Source organism: Tetranychus urticae, chromosome 2, assembly GCF_039701765.1.
Source record: "Tetranychus urticae isolate SD_2017Ah chromosome 2, NJAU_TeUrti_SD_1.0, whole genome shotgun sequence".
NCBI lineage: Eukaryota > Metazoa > Arthropoda > Arachnida > Trombidiformes > Tetranychidae > Tetranychus > Tetranychus urticae.
Window position 1 is genome coordinate 14065579 of NC_142959.1, and position 19746 is coordinate 14085324.

Here is a 19746-nt window from a genome sequence, read left to right on the forward strand (position 1 = left end):
TTATTGATCTGAACATTTTCATCATTGAACTTGCGCTAAGTAAAATTGAATATATGAATAGTTGCTTCTGAATTCAGTTGAGATTTGAAAGATTTAAGGTTAACTGGTCATTGATTCGATTCTCAAATTCAATCAAAATTTGATTACTACAATATCTTATTTTATAACGTCAGTTAAATGAAGTGAAAATATGTTCAAAAGTAAATGAATGCAAAAGATGATTTGTAAATTGTTGGTAAACAGAAAATTGTCTTTATTTTCATTTGATTTTTTTATATATCACAATTGATACAAATGGAAATGGAAAAATGATTGATGATATTACATAAAGTAAATATATTTATATATGTATCTTGTTTGATTGGCAAAAATACAAGTTGTACTTTTAATTTACCAAATAAAGCATTTGGTAATCAACTTAGAATTGACTAGATATTTCGACGTTTGATTGGATTCGTTTTAGTTGACTATTGTGTATGGTTAAAACAGATGTTTGATTGTCTTCCGAGGAAACTTTAAATTTTGGGTCAACATTTGAAAGATCATGGTTGTCCCTTGAAATATGGCAATCATGGTCATTTTGATTGTTGACTGGTTTAATTTCATCAATTGTTGCTCTTCTAGGAAAATATTTGCCTTTGTTTTCATTCAACAATTGATTTCGTAAATTTTCCCGCAAACTATCAATCGATGAAGATTGCAATGAACGCTCGATTCCAGCTAAAATGTCAGGCTGTGTTGACTGTCGACCATTAAGCATTGATTCCGAGTGTTGGTCAACTGATTTTGATTTGATCATAAGTTTTGGATTAGATTGTCGACTAGAATAGTTAATAACAGCAGTTGCTTTGTCATTTCCAGACTCGAGTTGATTAGTTGATGGTAGATTTGAAATTAAATTAGCTGTGGCATTATTAGCAGCTGTGTTAATAATGGAAACATCAGAGGTAGTCGATGCTGGTAATACTGTTGGTGAATCAATCAACTTGGGTACAAATGATAATCTACTTGTTCGGCCATTGATCAAGTTGCTCCGAAAATGAATTGGCGTGAAAATGGGTTCAGTTGGTTGTAATGAGTAGGACAGTTTGTCATTTGAATCCAATGGACTAATATCTTTGAATTTGTTGACATTCGTGTTGTCTTGGTGGACATGAATCTCTTTGGACGGTATCTGGTAATGAGGAATGTTTTCAATTGAATTTACATTTGAATTGTGCGTTGATTGTTCGCTATTAGATTCAATACTATTTTTGGCATTGTTTAAAGCTAATTGATTGTACGGTAATCCATTGGCTGGAAGTATATTTGTCCTCAGTGATTCCCAAAATCTCCTTTCAGGACTACCAAGGTAGACTTCACCGTGTGATTCCTCAAATGAACGATGACTATTTAACCATGAATTTCTCAACATTGATGATCTTTGATTGTGTATTGATTTGATGTATAAATCTGTGTTTATATTGTTACAATTGTCATCCAGTGACTCTACTTTTGGCTCCTTTAACAGTGAACCATTTTGTTTGTTTAATTGATTTTGTTGTAGATTCCAGGCTGCTGAAGCAGAGGTTAACCTTTCAAATAACGATGAACCATTCATCTGATAACTTCCAGTCAACAAGTTCTGGTTAACATGACTTTTGGTTGAGACAATGGTTGTTTCACTGGTAGCATTGGATTTGGTAGATTTGGAGTCAGAACTACTTGAATTTAAAACTGGTGTTGAACCATTTACTGTCACTTTTTGGGTTTTCTCATCATTTTGCTCATGACAACACCAACGGAACCATCGTGTAAATTGAATTGATCCGGAAGATAGGTTGAGTTTAGACAAAGAAGATGAAATCAATGATGTTTTGTTTTCCAACTCCAGGTCTTTGGTTTGACGACGAGAAACAATAAACTCATAAGTTGAAAGGCCAATACAATCTAATATAAGAAGGAAAACAAAATACAAAAAAGAAACATTAGCTGAAAATCGATCAAGGAAAAGAAATATAGAGAAGAAACACAATCACACGAATAACAGCAACAATAGCAATCTTGATAATACGCAATTAAATTAACAAAACCGTTAATTCAATCACTTGAAAACAGAAAAGGTTGCACTTATTAATATACACAATCTATTTGATATACAGAATGGACTAAATTTTGTGTCAAAACTGTGGCTAAACTGAAAAAATTGCAAGAAAAATGTCACTACAGACGCACCAAATCTCAACTCTTAATTTAATAGCTGACAGTTAATTAGCTCATTTTCAGGGTTTGAATTGAACTTTTGTCAAAATTTTTATCGGAAATGATTGCTCTTTCCGCTTATTGTATTTAAACTAAACACAAACAAATGAAACAACTGCTATTAACAAAATGTATCAAAGATAAATTGAAACCTCCAATCCAAAAGTAAATTCAAAGTTGAATCAAAAACATAAAAATGGGTTTTATATTACAAAATATTAAATTTACCATAAGTAAACAATGTATGCTGGAAAATTTCCATTATCGGAGAATTGAGTAGAATGAAAACAGCTAATAGATTATATCCTGAACCACTCACAAATTGGAAATATAAACCAAACTAACAAATAATCTTTTTTCAATCAACAAAACCATTCTAAACAATAAAAGTAATTTTTTGAATCTTTATTTCAATATCACTTCTCACTGTCTACATCTAGTGGTTGATTGTTGAGTTCAACTTTAACCAAAGGCCAATAGTCAGACCGACCTTTCAGATGTGATGAACCATATATCAATCAAAAGCTCATACTGAGTTGAGTATGAATCGCTAAAAATCAGATCAAAATTCTTATTCAATAGAGAGTTATTAGATAAGTCCCTGAGATACCTGAGGATCCCACCAAGTTCAACCTTTACATAAAACTGATTCCGATAGTTACTGTGCAAAGTCGAGATGTTACTTTTGAAAGTTTAGTTTTGTAACAAACATATTCAAATGGTCTGTAAACTTTGTCGATTAACTCATGTTTCATTACGATAGACAGGTTACTTGTTTAAGACAGCTTAAAGATCGTTTTCCCTGTTACCAAATCTTTCCAATAACTAATCTAAAACAACTTTGATATTCAAGTACAATGTGAACTGTGTTCAGAATTGCATGAAACAGTCTACAAGACTTTATATTATTTTCTTAAAGCCTTATAGACTGTTTCATGAAATGTATCTACATTAATTTTCCTTCTCAAAATACTTTTTTTATCCTTTCTTGACCATTTTTATAGAGTAACTCTATTATTATGTGACAAGTAAATGGACGATTTTGGACCAATATGTACTTGACGTTTCCCTCAATTGACCAGTTTAACCTGACATTTGATTTCATGTTTTCTCAATCTAACCACTTAACCTGTGGAAAAGTTATTATATCAAATATTATATTAATTTATTGATATTATTATCATGTTACATGTGATTTTATTTCAAAATAAATATGGATATTGACCAATGTCAATAAACTTATTCTCAATCCTAGCCAATAACAAAGCAAGATGCAGACAATTTGATCAGGCCTGTTATTATCATGAAACATTTCAGCCCTCCATCAACTTATAAAAACTGTCTTAAAGCCAACAACAGAAAGCAGTTCAATTAAACCATGATTTGTTACAGAAACCAGTTAATTAAAGCAACAATAATTTACGATTAAAAGAGATACCAATTTCAGGATTCTCATAATACCATCTTTAATACAATCAACTGTAATTTTCCAATTTAAGTGATGTGTTAATCTTGAGCTCAACTAATCATTAAGACTTGGATCAGTTGATCATAATTACCATGATATACAACCTCAAGATTATCGTACGAAAGTAAATTGGATACGAATGTAAACATTGTCTTTTGATCACAATTGATATCAAGAACGATTAACCTTTACAAAAAGCAATCTGTTTTACATTATAATGTAATTGAGTAGATTAATGTCAAATAATCATGTTGACCATCATGATATAATTTATTACGAAGCCAATTGATTAACATTTACACTTAAATGGTTTAAACGTTTCCAATGTTTACTTTGATTGGGTTTCATTATGATCAAGATAAATATTGATGAACATTCATTTGTTTGGTTAGCTGGTTATTCAATAATTTCAATTTAATTGCCATCTAATCATGTATAAAGATGAGTTTAAGCTGCCTTTTGCGTGTCAATAAAAGGACATTTTAATTGTAACATCTCAATGTTTACAATTTGAATCAATTTGTATGGTCTTATGGTCAACCATATTAATGGGCAAAAAACAAGTTTACTTGATTATTTATTCATTTCATGATTAACTATAAATTGCTACTTCAATCAAATCCAGTAAAATGGTCAAACTTGGTGGAAAGAAATGTTTCAAATGTAATATAAAGAGACAAAAATGGTTGAATAACATTGATTTCAATTGAACAAATTTGCTTTTCAATCAATTTATCAATTTCAAGTTAATCAAATTTGATGAAATTTTAAACTGTAATTCAATTGAATGTGATTGTAAAGCAAACAAAAAATGTGTTCAAATCGATAATACAAATGATATTCTTACATATAGCAAAGGTTCAACAATAGTTAGCTGACCTTTGCTTGTTCACCCAAATCTCACGAGGATTTACATGGTAACCAGTAAGAATAAATCATGAATCATGTTACACTTTTACTCATCTATCAACCATTGAATCTTTAAATTATTCAATTTACTTGTTCGGTAAATAAACAACATGAAAATGCTTTACAACTTTCAATATTAACCAATCTTAAATTGAAAATAGCATTTCCATTTTTAAACAAACAGCAAAAAATGTTTTCAACTGATCTCTAAATCTTGACCAAAAACTGACACAAATCATGGCCAAACAAATGTCAGACTCTGAGACCATTGTAAATGGTCAACGGATTGAGCTTGTAATTAAGTCAAGGTTCAGAGATTGTCGAGCATTTAGTGAAAGTTGATTTCTGTAAATCAGTGATTACAGTTAAAGTGAACATGTATTTATATGCAAATGCTAATGGTTATCTTGGTTGAACGAGTCTTGCCTTGGTAAACAAAAATGGTAATGAAAGGATAAAATGATGATGATGGTAGAGTAAAATGCAGATGAAATGTTTTCCCATTTTGTGCACAATTAAAAGCTTTAATCAGAGTTAATTGATTAAATTAGAGAAAATGAAAAACTGTAATTCCAATTGTTGGACAACAATTGAAACATCCGATTGATTGGTAAATGTTAAACATGGTCACTGTCAATGCATTACAACAGATGAAAACCATTGTTATTGGGAATGAAGGAAGCGACTTTGTTCAATCTTTTAATATACAAAAAAAGATACAATAGAGACAAGATTCAATTTTTCCCTGATTATCCTTGTGTTCATTTATCTGATTGTAATAGTTTTGCTTTACAATACAATCTACAAATCAAATCACATTTTATAATTCAATGAATAGACCAAGAAAAAGGATTTATCATTATACAAACTTGCGTCTTTGTAAACCAACCAAATGTTCATTGTAAGTTGAATCACTTTTTTCATCTTTTCATTGTTATCATTTGTAAATTATTTTTTATCATTATTTTTGCCTTTATAAATATAAACTGATTACCTAAGCTTTCATTGTAACGATGCTGATGATGGCCATGATGCACATGGGAAAGGATAAGTTGAAGATACAGAAGAAGATGAACATGAAGAGAGGAAAAAATGATATACAATGTAATATTGATTTTCATCGTTTTTCTCTTCATTCCTTGTTTCCAATTTTTAAATGATTTTACTATCGATTCAGCTGAATCAGTTGAAAATCAGACTGATTTGATTTGCTAAATATTCAGGGGAAAATGGGTTGAGAAGGAAAAAACAGAAGGTTATTCCTTTCCCTCATCACCGTTGAGCATTCAGAAAAACAGATGAAACTGAATCGCTCATTTCTCCCTGGTAACTGACATGAGTAGGAATTTGCTTTTCGTCTCAAAATAACTTCTATTATTTCTAATAATAATGCATTACTTTCAGGCATGTTTTACTGTGATAAACAATTTTACCTTAGTTAATCTTGAACCATTAAAGGTATATTACAATTGAACCAAAATTGGTTTATTTGTAACCCAAAGTTGCTTTTTGGGTGCTTTTTTTCTTGCTTATTAAAGCTCGAAATTTTAACGTTTTTATTAAACAAATCAGATGTAATGTAAAGACTTGATGTAATTAATTGATTTACTAATGACAAACTGTTGATCAATGCATTCTAATGACGAGATCAGGTTTGGTTTAATTACTTTAATCTTGTGATTATCTGTTGACTTTTGGCTTTGATAACTTTGTTAAACTGTTGCAATTTACTCGCTCAATTTGATGAAATGACGACTTTAACGAACAATTAATTAGCAATTTAACTGGTAAAATTGGAAACTCATTAAAGATTAACACAATTAAGCTGCCATTAAATCATCAAATTGTTTCCTTTTATTATCATTATTTAAGCTTCTTTAACAGCGCATTTGAAACCCATTTACACTTGTTTAGTATTTATAATGATGGAAACTTCAACCAACCATTTACATAAAGATTAATGATAAAGATTAATATTGAAAAACTAATCAATAACAATTTAAATTGTACTTTGATGAAAGTCTCAATATAATTGGAATGATAATGTTGATGGAAAAAATGGTGAGCAAAATGTCGAATAAATATTGGAAAATTAAGACAAAATAAAGATTAATGATAATCTCGATTAAGTTGCATTTGATGATCAATTTGTTAGTAAAAACGAAATCTTGAACATTAGAATCAAAAACTCATCGAGAAAGATTGTAAATGAAAGATTGCAAGAAAAAAAATACTAAGTTACTGAAACGGTAAATGATAGATTGTAATTGAATGAGAAAAAAAAGATAAGCCTTAATCCCAATTGTGTTGTATTATTATCACTTCTATCAGTGTTATCCTTCATGGGTATGAATGCGAAATTCATGAGAAAAAAGTACTTACTGAGAAAAATGTGGAAGCAAAGAAGATGGAGAAGCAAAATGCCTGTTATTAATGATAAAATACATGTCAATATGATAATAGATATCCATATTGATGGATAACTCGATGATGGATTGGTTATGTAGGCACGAAGAAGACCATTTGTGATGAAATCGTTTTCCCAGATCGCATCGTCTGTAATGAGAATGAGCGTTGATTAGTATTTTTGGTGTTGATTGGAAAAGTTGAGACTCGAGACTGGGAGTGAGGCTGGGAGGTTGGCAATGGGTTTAGTCAAATGTTGACTGGAAATGTTGGACTCTTTCAGGTTGTTTTGCTTGTATGCTTGAGATGACTTTTTGTTGTCTCTTATTGTTTCACTTTTTGTTGAACCTCTTCTTTTGTATCCATTATTATTAATAAAAAGGTTGTCTTTTGCTGTTGCTATTGTAACTAATATGGGAAAGTTGATTGTTCAAGTTATGCTTTTGTAATTAGTTAATTAACCGTTGATAATGTTCATCAGTTTACAAAGAAAACACCAGAATCGAGGAATTGGCTAAAGGTGATTATTAGATTAATTTGCTGATTGCATTGCAAGCTTTTTCTTCCTCTTTTTTTACCGTGTTTGCTTTATTAATTGAGTTGCTTGTCTTCACTCATTTTAATATTTATGATCTTTTGAGCAACATTTTTTTTCTTGCTGATTTTGTCGTTAATAAATGATTTATTTCATGATTCAATGTTCAGGGTTGAGTAATGAAATAATCGGCAAATAATTTTGAGGCTAAATTTTCATGACAAATTCTGTGCTTTGCTTGGCTTCATAATTGAATTAGAAAATTGGTGAAATTTCTTGTCAATTCATTAAGTCACATTCAATGGAATCTCATGAAAAGTAATGCAATTGGATAAAAAGAAATGAATTTTTCCTCTTTTCATGAAATCAAGGTGAGAAACTATCCAATTATGGAAATATTGTTCTTCCAAGTTTAGAATTATTTTTCAAATTCTTTCGACTTTTCATAATAAACCTTTTGGAATTCAAAAGGTGAGATTGAAATTGGAAAAACTTTGATTTAATAAAATCAAAATTAGACTGACTATTTATCCTTAAATCATGAGAAATGTTATAAAACTATTTTCAATGTCAATACCAAGTTATGAATGTTTTTGTTTCTTCAACGAATCAATGTTCCAATGAAACATTTTTTCATTTCTATTTTAATAAGCTTATTTAATTGATTATATTGACCTTTTTTCAGTTTATTAATCATAAGACGAGTCTAATATGAAATGATTAGGAAACTTGGATAAGCTGAACCAGTGAAACGTTTGTGAAACGTGACAAGATCAGATGATAACCTTTCATTTCAGGTAATAAAAGCCTGGGAAAAATGAAAGATAATACTTTTTTCCTTTTCCATGCCAATTCCAAGTCTTATTGGAGATAAAAAAGTGAATGAAAAAAAGCAGAAAATTGCAAGATAAACAAACCCAATTGTAATCTATCCAAGTTTCAGACAAGCTTAGACAAGTTGAGACAAGTTGAGGAAAACATTAAAATGAAAAGCAATCATTTAAGCAACATTTTACCTTGAAAATTGTTTCATATTCATGGCAATACATTCAACTCTCATCGATATGCAGATCAAAAACAGACGCAACGTGATTCAAGCTCAATTGGCGATTAGAAGATTAATTTATAACATTTACATGAGCCAAAAACTGAAACTGAAAGCTAAATCATTGTAATCATTGTCAGTCAGAAATGGATTTAAAAAAAGCTCAAATTGAATATCAAATGCATTTAATGTTTATCAAATAAGTCAGAAAATCTCACAACTGTCTAACATTTTTTGATGAAATTGAAACAAAAAAAAAGAAGAAGAGAAAAATGTATAAATTGTTTCTTCATGATAATAACCTCATGAGGATAAACATTAGATCTACCTTGAAATTGAATGAATAACTAGAGTAAGGAAATAATGGAAAGTTGAATGTTAGTCGAAAGATAATGAAGAGCAAATAAGAGTGCAAAATGAGTATTGAGAAGTGAAGAATAGGGTTGAAATGTTGAGGAAACTAAAGCAAACATTTCAAAGTTGGTTCATGAAAATTGAATGTTGGAAGATGAACTCATTTTAAATATCAAAATTGTTATCACATTTAAATCAAACCAAACATTAAAACATTTTTTCACTTTTCCTGCTTAAAAGGCTGATGATAGGGTAAAGGAAAAGGGAAAATGATGGAAAGCATTCATGATAAATGCAAGAGATGAACATGATGATTAAGATGATTGGAGTAAAAATAAAAGGTAAGAAAACGATTTGACACTTTTACAGCAAACTAAATGAAATTGAATTCGAACTTTTCTTTTGCAGAGAGAAAAAAAAGTTTTTCTCTTCGTTTTCATTTCTTCCTAATAATACAAGATAAACGGTTAAAATAGAGACTGAAAATTGTATTGATTTGAAACAAGAACTTTTCAACTGAACAGTAAAAAGAGAAAATTTGAGCGAAGAAAAAGAGGAAATTTGACTTCTTTTTTTGGCTGCTTCCCTTTTCGAAAAGAAAAACAAAGTTCAATCGATAAATCAAGATGAATCGAGGAATTGATTAAGATGAACAAGGAAAAAGTTTTTGCCTCTTTTTTCACTTCGTAAAACAAATAAAGTTACATTTTACTTTACCTTGTAAAATGATAATGTCAAGATGATTTAGATTATCTGTTAACATCTTATCAACATGTTTTTGGTGTGTGTTCAACCCGAAAATGTTTCTTGTTTTGTCAAACATTTTTCAATCAACAATGAAAATCTTTTCACTTTTCATCTTTACGTGAATAATTCATTGAAATTTTGCCCATTTCCAGATATACTTTTATCCAATTGATTCATTGTCTTGACAATTGCCAATGGTTATCATCAATCGTTCATATTGATGGATGAAAGAGAATCACTTTTTTCATTAAACTTTCCATTCATTTTTGTTTCGTGTTTTCCAGGTTTTCAGTCTCATTCATGGCAAAAGGTGAATTCAATAAATGTATTAATAACTTTTGCTTTTAAACCTGTTTTTGTGTTTCAACAATTATTGATTGATAACAAGTAATTCATCTTTTGACCACAATTTTGGGTTAATTTTCATTGTCCATTTTCACCTTTTATCCATTAACTTTTCACTCTTTCCCTGTAACCGAACATAATCAATTATCTCAATTCGAGTTTAACTTTTTTTTCTCTTTTTTCCAATTCGATTAACAAAAACTGGACATTTCCTTCATTAGGTTGGTTAACCATGTACATTGACCAGTAAAGAGATTTGCTTTGTTTTCTTCTTTTCTCATGTTTCGACTTTTCTGGTTATTATAACACTGAACGTCTCATAAGTTTAATATTGATAATGTTTCCTTGTTTGTTTTTAACGTCTTTTGCTTTTCCTGTTCAAACCAATATTGGTTGGAATTGCTGTAAATCTAATCAATCTGAGAATCAATGAATACAATCAATTGGTCGGGAATAGGTTCAACTTATTTATGGATAAAGGATATAAGATGAAATTGTGAGAAATTGATGTTTTCAAGTTTCCTGTAACTCATACATTTCAAGTGTTGGATATCAATAAAGGTTAAATGTTATCGGTTTTCACTGCAAATATTAGATGAAAGGTTAAATATTGAGTTGGAAATATAATTATCAAAGTAAACATGAGTTGTAAAAGATGTTGAGCTGGAAATTTAATGTCGATTCTTTGGTCAATCTTTTCTCATCAATCAATGGGAAAGGCGAGAATTAAAAGTGTTATGGTCAACTGTTATTGGCTCAATAAGAAAAGTCTATGTAAATTGAAAGTGAGAAAAGTCAAGTTTATGGTGAAATAATGATGAAAGTTGCAATCGATGAAGTTTTATCCCTGATAATGGTCCAGCTAAATAGGCAGAGAAAAAGTGTCAACAAATTGATGCCCATTGAACATGAACAATGTGAGAACAAGAGAAACTTTCCTTTGTCCAGCTTTTCCCTTTTCCTTATTTTTTTGTCAACCATACACACTCTTGGATCTAAAGACAAGATTGGGTCAAGTCTGGTTTACAGCAAGATTAAATTCAAGACCATTTACAATCAAGAAAACTGGATCAAGTGAAGGCTATCAAGAGGCCAAAATATAAACCCAAAGTAAGCAGATTTTATAGACTTTTGTTGAGCCATTGGTCAACAGGGAAGAAACGAAAGAAAAAATTGATTCCATTTGTGATGTTTGAAACAATTTCTCGTTGATTAACTTATTAACCAACTTGGAAATCAATTTAGACTATCAACTATTAACAATATCAAGCAATTGTAAATCACTGGAATCGAGTTTGAGCTTTTTTTCAATCAAAAAGGTTTTTCCTCTTTTCATAATTCCATTTGTTCAATTGGAAAAGCTTTTAATTTTAAAATTGAATTTTCTGGTTTTCTGTGTTTTTGGGTTACACTGGTTTTGATGAAAGTGTACAAAGTCAATGGTTGACCTTTTGGTAAAAGAAAAATGAAATGGATAATTTCATCATCTTTTAATCAAAATCGGTACAAAATTAATTAACCAACAATTGTAGCCCTTTATTGAAAAGTGAAGCTCATGAACCTTTCAAAGAGGAAATTGTTTCATTTAGCTTTTTCCTCGTTTGAAAACATTCACTAAAAAATTGTGATTGAATGAGTGATGAATTGTCGATACAAGTCTTTGGCCTGAATGATTGATTCCTGTCTGGATGAAAGTCACAGTGAAAAATCAATAAAATCCATTGAACTGACCGCCCAACAATGAATTTAATTTTCCCATTGATTCACCTTTTCTTTCAGAGTTTTCTCTCTCTCTTTACTGACTGCTTCTTTACCTTGATTAAAACTTTACATTAACAGATTTTAGTAGTTTAAGCAAAATCCATAGTAACCAGGCTGGGAGTGAAAATATTGTTTTGAATGATAAACTTAAATAATAACGAGGTCTGCTAATGAAGTCTGTAAAAGCATATATTTAATACAGGAAATAATCAAATTTATTGAATCTCTCCATAGATTCATTTTTGCTAACATAAATTGTTATCAAGTGTTGTTTCAAGCGAGTTAATTCATGAAAATTGTTGGGTGAAAAAAGTTTCTTTCAATTTCAATCTTTTGTCTATTAAATGATACAAAAGGTACTTTTTGAGGGAAATATTCTGGTTAAAGTAAATTGCATTTTCATGACATTTTTTTGCACCAAACTTGGAGTAAAAAAAGGAAACAAAAATTTTTCTTTGTAATTATCTTTTCATTCTGTGAATCAATCTGTTAACGGGTTGAATAAAATGATGAATTATTCAGTGAGAAACCTCGAGATTAAAAGATGTTGTTAAATCCATAAAATTAAATCTCGATATAATCATTGTTATCAGCAAAAAAGTAATACTCTCAATGTGGTAAGATTAAGGAAGTAAAATGATTTAAATAGGAAAATAATGAATTGAAATGAATGTTATCTTAATGATAATTAGCTAAATGAAAGTCCATGGAAGAAAAGGTTCTTTTCGTGGATTGAATGAACAGAATTGATTGAAAATTCTGATCTTCATCATGCGTTAGTAATGTCCAGATAATTTTCATTTTACCGAAACATCTTCATATAAAGAGTACCCTCTTTCACAACACAAGAAAACAGAAATGATCGCTCAGAAATGAGTACCTAGCACGAATATTGATCTGTGTGCTTTTATTTCACAAGAGTTTGAGTTAAAGTTATTTGAACTAAAAATATTCGAACTATTATGAATGGCTACTATCTATGGCTATACTACTACCTTTTGACTTCACACAAAAGTGAAAAATTCAAAGTCATGAAATGATATATTGTTAAGGGCAAAAACCTGTTTATTTACTAAAACAATAAAACAGGTAAAAAGGGTTGTTTTGTTTGCGCGGTCATGGGTACGTTTGTAAACCTTAATGCTCGACCACAAACTCGTTCGCGTTTGAAAAATCTTATCACAAACCGTGGGATTAATTACAACTATTGAAAAGGTGGTCAATATTAATGAACCTTCGGGATTGGGTCTCCAGAAAGCAGCAAAGTCTTCAAAATCGAAGAATCTGAGAAAAGGTCCATACATAGAACCTGATAATGGTGATGAAGAAACTGCCGAAAATGAAAGTAGTAACACCTTTACCGCGTCGGAAGAGATAGTTTGGACTATAGTGGTGCCGTGAAAGAAGTGTATTTGCCGGGTATACCAAGAACCGACAAATACTTGCGAGTGGAACTTCAAAGGGCCAATTTCTTGGTACATCCTTCGAAGTGTAAAAATTGCCACATGATTTACCCCAAGGAAATAAAGACTGGAAAAACTTATCGATTGTGAGGATCCTGCCAGTTGGCCTGATAGCAAACCTTGTCCATACCGGTGTCGATGGTGTAGTAGGCAATACTCGGCCAAGAAAAATCAGTACCGACATGAAAAGGACTGTATCGCTCGTGGTAAAACTGAGTGCGTCCCGGATGTAGATTCCAGGATTGGAAATAAATTAGGTACTCTGGGTCGAAAAAAGAAGGCTACGGACCTATAAAGACTCCATCGTTCTGTAGAAATCTTTGTATTCCTTGATTAAAATAAAAAAAACTCCTTTGTTTGATAATTTTGTCAAATGTGTCTATTTTTGTGATTGATTTTCATGTAATCCATTTCATTTTCAAGAGATTTCTAAGAGAGACCTCGATTTGCCCTTAACATCCTGCCGTGTCGCCAATGTTAAGGGCAAAAACCGGTTTATTTACTAAAACAATAAAACATAAACTAAAGGTCAAAACGGGTTTATTCTAAGGGTCAAGCGTCAAGAGAATACAATGTCAAGGTTTTTAAGGCCTTTTAAAGGGCTTAAGAAGGTGTTTCACAAACTAGCAATGAGATATTACCAAGAGAGCCCTCGTTGTGGTCATCTTTACTGAAGTATCCTCATAATATTTTTAGACTATTGTACTCAACGTTTTTTTCGTTTTGAATAACTCACGAACGATTTTCGTCAGTAGTCAAGATGAAACTTTCATTATCTTTTTTCGTCTTGTTATTAATTGAACAAGTTTTTTCAAAATCAGATCCAATAGAACTAAAGGATTTGTAAGTGCTTACTTTACAGAAAGGTAAATGCACAAAGGTCTGACGATAGCGGCGGGGACATCGATGCCGCGGTGAAACCGTAAAATGCTACAACCGAGGATGGGCCGGAGGGTCAGCTGATATGGACAAGAAGTATGCATTTGGGCAATCAGATCTTACTTGCAAAGACTATGGACATCCTGATGATTATATCCTTTCCGGTTCCTGTGGTTTCGAGTTTACCATTAATGCGGTTTGTGGTGTCCTTAGACAACGAAAATTCAACCCTTCACCATACCCTAAATCACCACAGATGCTTCAGAGTTTGGATCACAATATATCTTCACTATCAGCCTTGTCAACGGAGCTCGATTTCCAATCTCAATTTATGCTCATACAGTATAAGGTCATGGTGATCTTGTAACTTTTAATGAGCAACCAGAAAATGCACTTATTTTGTGAAATAAAATTTTCATTTTCTTACAAAAGATCACTTCGATTTTCAGTTAGTCGTGTTGTTTCGAGTGACCTTAATAGTTAGAGATTTGAAACTGATTTTCTCCTAAAAATGCTTGATGCGCACGGGTGAACGAATTTTTTTCATCTTATCAACGATTCTTGGCCTCGATTTGCTTATGCATTTCATTAATTTAAACATTTAACAGTTTATTCAAATTCATCAGCTTTGTTTCTAGCGATCGTCTGAACTAGCTGTTTATTTTCATTTAGATTTGATATTTTCTCTGTCTCGATCAATAATTTTAGTTATGCTTGATCTGCTTCAAATAATACCAATGAGCCAGAAGCGTGTATTTTCATAATACTCTATCCATTGTTTGTATAATAACCAGATTTATCTTTCAATGGGCATTTCAAGTTGTTTATCATGTTGCATTATATTGTTATCAAATATTTTACTATCTTAACACAGAAAAAGTAAAAAATTGAAATATATTTCAATGTTTTTCCATTGACTTTTCAGATGCAATTTTGACCACTTCAGATTATCCAGTCTTGTTGGACAAAATGATTTTGAATCAGCTTCAGGCTAAAACTGTCTGAATTTTATCTCAAATTGGTACAGAGTAAAATGGAGAAAACGTTGGTAAAGATGAAGATATTGAACTTTACTTTTCCTCTCACTTAGTAAATTGTCTTGACAACGATTAAACGTGAGATGAAAATATAAACAATTTGTTTAAGAAAAGATGAAAATTGCAAAAATTGGAAAGCATTTCAATCAATTCATTTCATTCAATCCAATCATTCCAAGAAAAAAACCTTTTCTTTCAAATTCACTTTCATTCAGCTCATTATCATTAAAATAACATTCATTTCAATTCATTATTTTAAATCATTTTACTTCCTTAATCTAACCACAATGAAAGAATTACTTTTTTGCCAATAACAATGATTACATTAAATTGTATTGAAACATTTTAAACTGTTGAAACAGAAAACAAAAGTTCAATTCAAGATTATCACTTGTATATTTACCTAAACATTTCACTCAATTTATCAATTTGTTATGTTTTTTTTGTTCATCGCCTGTGTAACATGGTAAAGCTTTTACCCTGAGTTTGCTGCAATTGGAAAGATAAATAAAGGCTTTAAATATGTTTATTCAATGAGATACAGAAATTGATGTTTACAGAAGCAAATGAATTATCTCAATTAACTCAGCTTTTGTCAACTCGATTCTCAGTGTTGTTACCTGGTTACAGCTACCGTCAATTTGGACAATGTAAGTTCAAGAGTAGATTAAAGGATTTGAGACTTAATTTTGCTAATCTATTCACTAAATTACCATTCAGTAAACTTGAACATTTAATTAAGCCTTTTGATTCTATTAATAATTTTCTTAAACTTGACAAGTGAGACTGACTGTTGAACAGTTTTGAGAGTTGAAGTTTAATGAAATTTAGTCTTCAATCAACTTAACAAGGTTTGCATAAGTAAAATCAATAATTATGATTAGGATAATTGAACAATTTGGGTTTTCTTGTTTAGCTGTTTTTGTCTACCAAGTAGGCATAAACAGCTTTATCCTTAGGCAAAGTTGAACCAGAAAATGGTTTCCATTATTATGTTGACATCATCATTTGTAATTAATTTTCATGATTGTTAACAATTTCCTAATTTACCCTTTTCTTTGGCTTTAACCTTTTACACTAATTAATCACTCTCAATCAGTTGATTAAAATTGCTCTTCTCTTCCTGGAAAAGGTAACATAATTGCGTCTGTGTGACTTGACAGAAAAGGGATTCTCAAGAATTGTTAAGAATGTTTGTCAATCACGCAAAAAATAGTAGCCATTGTTAATGATTGTTAATAATAGTTAACATTCAGAGGTTTGCATGATTTACATTATTCAAGGTTAATCAATACTGTTATTGCTGACAATCGGTAAAGGCTAAGGTCAGGTGAAGATGGTAAACATTGGATAAAATTGGAAATCAATTGAATGAAAAAATTGCAGGAAAAATGAAACATTTTCAAGGCAAATTTTGTACCCAATTAACAATTTAATATCCTTTTCATTTCTTTCAGCTATTAATAAATCTATAATCTGATGATTCTGGTAATGATACTGATATTGAGCAATGATAGAGTCAAATGGATAATAAGTCAATCTTCAGCATTATTCCCAGTTTCAAGTCTTGAATATTGAAATGAATATCTTTGATTGCTCACCGTAAAACCAGCTTGATTTGTTGAAATAGGCAATTGTGAATACTATCGTTAACCCAAAGATGCTGATGGCTCCAAGCATTGCAATTGTAACACAGGCAAGAAACAGTCTGGATTGTCATCGTTTGAGTGTAAATATTGGCCGATGATGAGTAGATGGAAGAAAGGATTGGAGAGAAAAATGAGTTAAAATATTGAACAAATGAATGGGAAAATGATGTTTTCAGTTAACTATTTACAGACAAACATTATTGATCAGTTGATAGATTTTTGATCATGAATTATTGACAATAAATGAAAACTATTATCATAAATAAATGAGCAAAGCATTGATATTACTATTATACTTTTTTTTCAGGTCAAGGTTTGTAGTCAGATTTTTTTGTTCCCTCTAGCAGGTAAGCATCATCACTATAACGGTATTGTGACAGTGAACACATTAACAGACGGCAACAATAGTGAAAGTTGATTGTCTTTTAATGACATGGTAATGTTGAATTGAACAAATTGAATGGACTTGTTGTTGGTCGAAAAAAATCTGACTACAATGGATTAAAGTATAACAATATTGACATCAAAAATGGGTTTTTCAGGTTTGATGTTAATGTTGCTGGTTTTTGTCAACACATTTGTCTGAATAGTTAATAGCATTTACCTGTAATTAGCTCCACCAACACAGTTATTGAGCCATTTACAGTGATGGTCAAAATCAGAGACACATTTATTACAGACTGAACAGTGTTTCGATCTTGATCCAACGGTTACTTCGCAAATGTAGCAAAATTGATTCTCAATGACATGATTGTGCTTGGACCGGTCAAATGTTGCTGGACCTTTTTGGTTTGCTTGTTCATTTGTTTTTGTATTTTTGTCTCTTCTATATTTATCTATCACAGCAGGATCAGCAGGATTGATTGTAATGTTAATCAGGTAAAAAATTAGATGACTTGCAAATAAAAGGCCAGCTATCGAGTAAATTGTGTTACGAAGGTGACTTGTTGGAAGCAATGGAAATATGATAAAGAAACAGATTCCTGTTGGAAATGAGAAAAATAAAAACAATTAGAATTGAAGGAAAAATATCAAAAGATTAGTATTGTATTGTAGTTGGGATTTGTAATTGTTTTGACCAGAAACACAAAGAGAGTAAATCTAATGTTAAAATTGTATCTAATATCTGTGTTTTCACACAGATTTGTGGTTCAATGCTCGGTCTAGGTAAATGAATTTGGTTTGACATCAAACAGATATTTCAAGCAATCAGTCTATTAAATATAGTAATACAAAGTCAGTGAAGCAGCAATTATTGAAAGGAAACTCGGTTAACTTTTTGGCGAGAGACAGCAAAATGTCAAGGTTGGCAAGTGATTTGCATGATTAAATTATGAAAGACAAGTGGCTCAAGCAAACTGGGCAATTACATTAATTACTTCTCAAGTGGCTAACATTAAAATTTAACATTTATCAATTATAATCAAGTAAACAGAAACATGTCTCCATGTATTACAATGAAAGACTGGAAAATTTCAATCTTCAACTGTGTGTAGAACGGTATCAACATTGTTCGTTTGGTTCTCTGTTTTACCACTTTTAGACTGTTAAATTGAATTCTGGGTAATCTACGAGGTTGCTTCATGACTATTTAATGATTTAGCTAAATTATGGTCGTAAAAATAAGAGGAATAATTACTTACCAGTAAAGAAGAAAAAGAAAAAGAAAGCAAGAAGTTGAAGTGCATGGAAAGGTTGAGTCCATCCATTTACTTTGAAAAATACTTTACTCTTGGCGATTGGATGATTAACTGTTTGTGTAGATGAATTATGATTGTTGTAATTATCCTCGACCTGCAAGTGTATCGATGTTGGATGAATCTTGGATTTAGATAGAGCACCCATAATTGGTTGAAAAACAAGATGGATCAACAAATGCAATCATATGAGATCATCAGACTAACGGGTAAAGTTACACAGGTTACAAGAGATACTGATAAGGATATAACCCCTTAAACGGACACGAGATGGCAAACGTAGCAAAAAAAGCTAAATTGTTGGTTTTTAACGGTTTTCTGGTTTTCACTTTTAGTTTCAATTTAATTTCAATTTAATTTGCTCAACTTTTTCACATTGTCAATTTATCATGAGATAATCTTTGAGTATAAATCCGCACTTGATTATGGTTTTGGTCCATCTTTTGCAAAACATGTAATTTGAAGGATTGGTTCAGTGTCGGTTTTCAATGGTTGGTACTGTTGCAAATTGTTATGTTGCTGCTTTTGTTTCACTCATCGTCTTTTAGCTGAGTTTTACCTGGTTAATAATTTATCTGGATGTTCACTGTTCAGTGTTGAATCATGAGATGAAGTTGAGAGGCAAAAATATCCAAACTGAATTGCTATGGTAAGTTAAATGCGCATTCCCAGTTTAATATTTACCTTTTCCAATTCTCACTTTCACCTCACCAATGTTGTACGGAATACTTTCTCATTTACTGATTCTGTTTCAATACAACAAGTTGCTAAGAGACCAGAATTTTACTCGACTTTACCCATCTTCATGAAAATGAGTAAAATTGTTAGAGAGGAAAGGTTAAAGCTTTCCCTTAGCTTTTTTTCTGGCTAGTTTAATAACATAGACTAATCAAGACTAATTATTGAAGAGCCATTGAAGCTCTTCAACTATTTTTTACATCTCACTCCCAGCCTTTCAATGTATTCACATGAAAAAAAGGATAATGTTTTATGTAATATATCAGATAGCATATAATGTTTTTATTTGTCTATGTTACTCTTTTCAACCTTACCAATCATTTTGATTGTCTTAGCTTGTTCAAGAGCAATTCTCTTCATTTTTTGTTTTCGTATTTATAATTAGAAACCTTTTTAACCTTTTAGTTAAAGATGAGCACAAGTGCATCATGTAAATCATGTATTCAGGAGGCATATATTGAAAAATATTGAA

At 30.9% G+C, this 19746-nt stretch overlaps 1 protein-coding gene across 2 annotated transcripts; it reads right to left on the minus strand.

Moving 5' to 3' along the window:
* Positions 1 to 237: 237 nt before the first annotated feature.
* Positions 238 to 19146, minus strand: LOC107362182 (uncharacterized). 2 transcript variants are annotated; one of them, XM_015929202.3, is made up of 5 exons: positions 18483 to 19146; positions 17444 to 17822; positions 16792 to 16898; positions 7001 to 7174; positions 238 to 1929 (listed from the first exon to the last, which is right to left on the minus strand). In XM_015929202.3, exons 1-5 carry the CDS (start codon positions 18682 to 18684, stop codon positions 419 to 421), a joined length of 2373 nt encoding a protein of 790 aa, XP_015784688.2. In that variant the 5' UTR covers positions 18685 to 19146; the 3' UTR covers positions 238 to 418. The 2 variants fall into 2 exon arrangements, with proteins under 2 accessions (XP_015784688.2, XP_025017046.2); XM_025161278.2 differs by lacking the exon at positions 7001 to 7174.
* Positions 19147 to 19746: the final 600 nt, after the last annotated feature.

What these genes read in the sequence shown, in the direction of transcription:
- LOC107362182 (XM_015929202.3), bottom strand. Translation starts at nt 18,684, where the DNA reads ATGGGTGCTCTATCTAAATCCAAGATTCATCCAACATCGATACACTTG. An exon ending in GTTGGTGGAGCTAATTACAG is followed by an intron (nt 16,899 to 17,443) that starts GTAAATGCTATT and finishes ATGACAATCCAG; the next exon opens with ACTGTTTCTTGCCTGTGTTA. An exon ending in TTGCTTCCACATTTTTCTCA is followed by an intron (nt 1,930 to 7,000) that starts GTAAGTACTTTT and finishes TTCTTATATTAG; the next exon opens with ATTGTATTGGCCTTTCAACT.